The 4,783-nt window shown below is 38.4% G+C and overlaps 1 protein-coding gene across 1 annotated transcript; it reads left to right on the top strand.

Annotated features, from left to right (window-relative positions):
* Positions 1 to 356: 356 nt before the first annotated feature.
* Positions 357 to 3,481, top strand: LOC137749473 (eukaryotic initiation factor 4A-8). Its single transcript, XM_068489568.1, has 5 exons — positions 357 to 515; positions 1,543 to 1,612; positions 1,727 to 1,833; positions 2,047 to 2,477; positions 2,575 to 3,481. Exons 2-5 carry the CDS (start codon positions 1,545 to 1,547, stop codon positions 3,208 to 3,210), a joined length of 1,242 nt encoding a protein of 413 aa, XP_068345669.1. The 5' UTR covers positions 357 to 515; positions 1,543 to 1,544; the 3' UTR covers positions 3,211 to 3,481.
* The last annotated feature ends 1,302 nt before the right edge of the window (positions 3,482 to 4,783 follow it).

Here is a 4,783-nt window from a genome sequence, read left to right as displayed (position 1 = left end):
AAAAGTTGGTAAAGAAGCAAAATGTAGGTATAAATTGATTCGGTCTAAAAAAATTAAATTCTCCTCCTTTCTATTTAGCTAGAGAGGAATTTCTTGTGTTACCAAATTGCCAAGATTATTAATTTCACAATAAACAACAATTTCGTGATTAAAAAAAAAAAAAAAAGGAAAAGAAGAATATGAGTGGTAAACCAGTTGCAAAGTTTTCCTTACTACTTGAATACAAATTTTGACAAGTGACGAAACGGGCCCCGGGAGTAGGAGATTCGAGGAGAAGCCCAAGGGCATATCCGGAATTTGAAGCTGGGAAAGACCAAAACCTAAAACCTAAAAGAGATTGAGAGTATAAACCCAGCCTCTTTTTATCACTCGCCTACTTTCAAACTCCACGGCGCAGATCCGAGGAGTTTGGGAAACCCTAGCTCTCTTTTAGCAACCTCCAGTTGTTTTCTGCTTCTCTCTCTCTCTCTCTCTCTCTCTCTCTCTCTCTCTCCAGCGTTCATCTACATCATCAGGTCTCTCTCTCTCTCTCTCTCTCTCTCTCTATTTCTCTCGTATGTTTGTACGTATTCTTGTGTATCTATATATCTGGTTGAAAAGTTGTTAATTTGATTGATTTTGTTGGGGGGAATTATTCGTTTTGGTGATTGGCTTGTGGGTTTTAATCGTGTTTTGGATCTGGATCCAACTGCTCGATTCGTTTTCAAGTTGTGTCGTTTTTCTGACGGATGGATTTCAATGGCGGTCTGTTTGTTTCCCGAGAAAGTAGCGGGAAATATGATGTTACCATATTAACTTTTTATGGATTTTTTACGTGTTTGGAGCCAATTCGAATATGAAAGTTGAGGATTCATCTGTTTTCTCAGCGACCCATCAGCGAGTGAATAGTTTTGTTACGCTAGTAAAAAGTTTCAGTTTGTCTTATTTTTATTGATGTATCTTTGGTCACTCTTTTTGTTTCTGTGAAGAAAATTATGTTGTTTAGGAGTTGGGGATGAAAAGCTTTTCACTTATGTTTTTTTTTTTTTTTTTCTGTTCTGGCATCGAAATCATTGTATTTTAGTATCCCAATTTGAGTGTGAAAGTTGATTTAGTAGATACTGTAATTCTGAATTATATCTGGCAATGTTTAGATAAAGAGTTATATTACGCGTTACCTTTTTTCATTGTGGTGTGGAACTTCTTTGACTATTGGGGGAGTGGGCAAAGAGGTGTCCGCTTGCTTGAGGGTTCATTCTCTGGATAGCAAACGGGCATCTGCCCTCTTCAAAACGCTTCTCCGAAGACTCAAACAGGAGTAAATGATTGCCCGCCTTTTTATTTGGTTAACAAGTTTGGCTCTTCTGTTATATTATTTTGAATAATGTTCTTTCACATCTCTGGCAAGCCTTTGATTTTCATATATATTGTGAAGAGAGTAATATGTGCATATTAATTGTCTCATGTTTTATGTGCATGCTCCGGAAATTATCCCATTTCAAAACATTGTATTCTTTTGGGATTTTATGATCCTTAAAGTTTTAAATGGAATTCTTTCTGCAGTCATGGCAGGTGTTGCACCCGAGGGGTCACAGTTTGATGCAAAACAGTATGATACTAAGATGAGTGAGCTGTAAGTGTCTTGCCTGGTATTTATTTTTATACGTTATTGGTTAAGTTTGTTGGGGGAAGATAATTTATCATATTATGATTTGATGTCGCCTTAATGTTTTGACAACCTTTGTAGGCTCTCAACTGATGGGCAAGATTTCTTCACGTCGTATGATGAAGTTTTTGAAAGTTTTGATGCCATGGGATTGCAGGAAAATCTTCTGAGAGGCATTTATGCGTATGGTAGGTACAGCTGCGTTCATTATTTAGTTGTCTTTTGTTTGGTAGGATGCTTCTCTTTTGTGTAGTTGTGTTAATTTATCCCACTGCTGTAGGAATTCATGTTCAATTTCTGAATTTTGAATTCTCTTTTTGCAGCGTTTATTAAAGAATGTTTCTTTATAGTTATATTCATCTTTAAAAGCCTTGATGTATAATTTTGTTTTTGTTCTGAAGGTTTTGAGAAGCCTTCTGCCATTCAGCAAAGGGGAATTGTTCCCTTCTGCAAAGGCCTTGATGTGATTCAACAGGCTCAGTCCGGAACCGGGAAAACAGCAACCTTTTGCTCGGGGATTTTGCAGCAACTGGATTATGGTGTTGTCCAGTGCCAGGCTTTGGTTTTGGCACCTACCAGGGAGTTGGCACAGCAGATTGAGAAGGTTATGCGAGCACTTGGTGACTACCTTGGTGTAAAGGTTCATGCTTGTGTTGGTGGGACAAGTGTTCGTGAGGATCAGCGCATTCTTCAAGCTGGTGTTCATGTTGTTGTAGGAACCCCTGGTCGTGTGTTTGACATGTTGAGAAGGCAATCACTTCGCCCAGATTACATCAAGATGTTTGTATTGGATGAGGCTGATGAAATGCTTTCTCGTGGTTTTAAGGATCAGGTTGGTTACTTGTATTAAGGTGGTGTCTTTCTTAGGACCACTATTACTGTTTTGTCTTCAATGTTTTCCTAATTACGTATGATGTTTTGGTGGTCAGATCTACGACATTTTCCAGCTTCTGCCATCAAAGGTTCAGGTTGGGGTGTTTTCTGCTACCATGCCACCTGAAGCCCTGGAAATCACAAGGAAGTTTATGAACAAACCCGTGAGGATCTTGGTAAAGCGTGATGAGCTCACCCTTGAGGGTATCAAGCAGTTCTATGTCAATGTCGATAAAGAAGAATGGAAGCTCGAGACCCTTTGTGATCTGTATGAGACCCTGGCCATCACCCAGAGTGTCATTTTCGTTAACACCAGGCGCAAGGTGGACTGGCTTACTGACAAGATGAGAAGCCGTGACCACACTGTCTCCGCCACCCACGGTGACATGGACCAGAACACTCGTGACATCATCATGCGTGAATTCCGATCTGGCTCATCCCGTGTTCTCATTACCACTGATCTCTTGGCTCGTGGTATCGATGTGCAGCAGGTATCTCTCGTAATAAACTACGATTTGCCAACTCAACCCGAGAACTACCTTCATCGTATTGGACGAAGTGGAAGGTTTGGGAGAAAGGGTGTCGCTATAAACTTTGTGACAAGGGATGACGAGAGAATGCTCTATGACATCCAGAGGTTTTACAATGTGGTGATCGAGGAGCTCCCATCGAATGTTGCTGATCTTCTCTGAAGAGCTCGCGCGTTTAGTTCCGGTTCTCTTTTTGAGGCAGTTTTTAATTGTCCTGTTTTGAAAGTACTGTTTAATGCTGCTGTTTTTGGTTTTGTTTTGTCCTCAATTTATGCTGTCAAACATATCTAACTGTTAAATGGTATGCGGCCTTCTTGCTCGGTTTCGATATATGAAGAAAGACTTTTAGGATGTTCGTTGCATACTGTCTTTGTGCGGTTCAGGGTTTTGTTATTTTGAATGGTTATAAATATTAAGGTTGTTTCAATATGAATGATGGTTCATTTCTTTTGCCCTTTTTTTTTCTTATAGGTTTTGTTTACTCTATAATTAACACCCCACCAACAAAATGTAAACCAAATCTTGGAGGATTTGATCTCCTGGTACTGTTAGAGGGTATATTTTTGGAACAAGGACAACAGAGGCAAAAGCACTGCATCCCCAGAGGGGGAAGAAACAAACTTAAATGAGTGTCACCTCCAACTGAAAGGAATGAATGTAGTCCGGTTCAAAATTATAGGCCTCCAAAAAAATTATTTTTAAATAACAATGTTAAGCTATACTTACGTATCATCTTCAACCGAATGGGTTAAACATAGACTTCTCAATAATTTATTAGTTTTAAATTTATACTTTAATTTATTTGTTAATTTAATTAAACTACTGTTGGATGTTTTCAAATATAACTGTTGAATTTGAATCAATTTTGTAATTGAGGAGCTTGGCCCCTAAAAAAGGGCTATTAGGGGCTACATTTGTCAATAACATGATAAACTGAGCTACCTAAGATTTAGTTGGTTGTTTGCTAAAATAGATAGCAAATGTTGTTTTAAAGACTCTAGATGCTCTGACTTGTACGTTGTTTACAAAAAGGAATTTTTAAGTATCCCAATATATTCAAATAGACCTCATAAAATAACACATTAACAAAACAATAGTCCATTAATAAGACCAGTTCATATGTATCACACAAGCATCACAAGCACTACATAATATATTTTCATTTGCTCAGCTTGTTGTCATGTTAGTACATTATTGAGATCATACTGACTAATGCGAGAAGTTGGCAGAGGCGGATCTATTAAGGGATAAGGATGGTCTGAGACTACCTGAAAGTTCAGATAAGTGGCTGTGAGGACTTGCAAGGACACCTGCTGCTGCACAGTCTACAAAACAGCAGGAGAAGACATTTTTTTTTTTTAAATGACTTGGCCAAAACGATGTCACTTTGAACCAAACCAATAAAAAAAATTAAAAATAATCACAGCATGTTAGAGACCTTATAGATCCACATGAAAGAGCATTTAGTAGTAGGCTAAGGGCTGGTTTGGTATTGCTGTGCTTTAATAAAAAAACTGCTTCTGCTGTGCTGTGAGAATAAGTAGCAAAGTGTTTGGTAAATTTTTATGTAAAACAGCCGTGACTGTGTGAAATGACGTTTTATAATACTAGATGTGTTATGATAAGCCACGACGTCGTTCGTTTTTTCATCACACCATCGTGAAACCCTCACAACCTCCACCATGAATCTGCAGAAACCTAAGAACAAAACACCTGCACAGTCACTACCATGATC

Source organism: Pyrus communis, chromosome 11 (genome assembly GCF_963583255.1).
Source record: "Pyrus communis chromosome 11, drPyrComm1.1, whole genome shotgun sequence".
In the NCBI taxonomy this organism is placed as follows: Eukaryota; Viridiplantae; Streptophyta; class Magnoliopsida; order Rosales; family Rosaceae; genus Pyrus; species Pyrus communis.
Note: the sequence above shows the minus strand (reverse complement) of the source record. Positions and strands in the feature narration are given on the sequence as shown.

Excerpts from the sequence above, each read along its gene's own strand:
- LOC137749473 (XM_068489568.1), top strand. The coding sequence starts at position 1,545 with ATGGCAGGTGTTGCACCCGAGGGGTCACAGTTTGATGCAAAACAGTAT. Across the intron at positions 1,613-1,726 it reads GATACTAAGATGAGTGAGCT|GCTCTCAACTGATGGGCAAG; the intron begins GTAAGTGTCTTG and ends CAACCTTTGTAG. Across the intron at positions 1,834-2,046 it reads GAGAGGCATTTATGCGTATG|GTTTTGAGAAGCCTTCTGCC; the intron begins GTAGGTACAGCT and ends TTTGTTCTGAAG.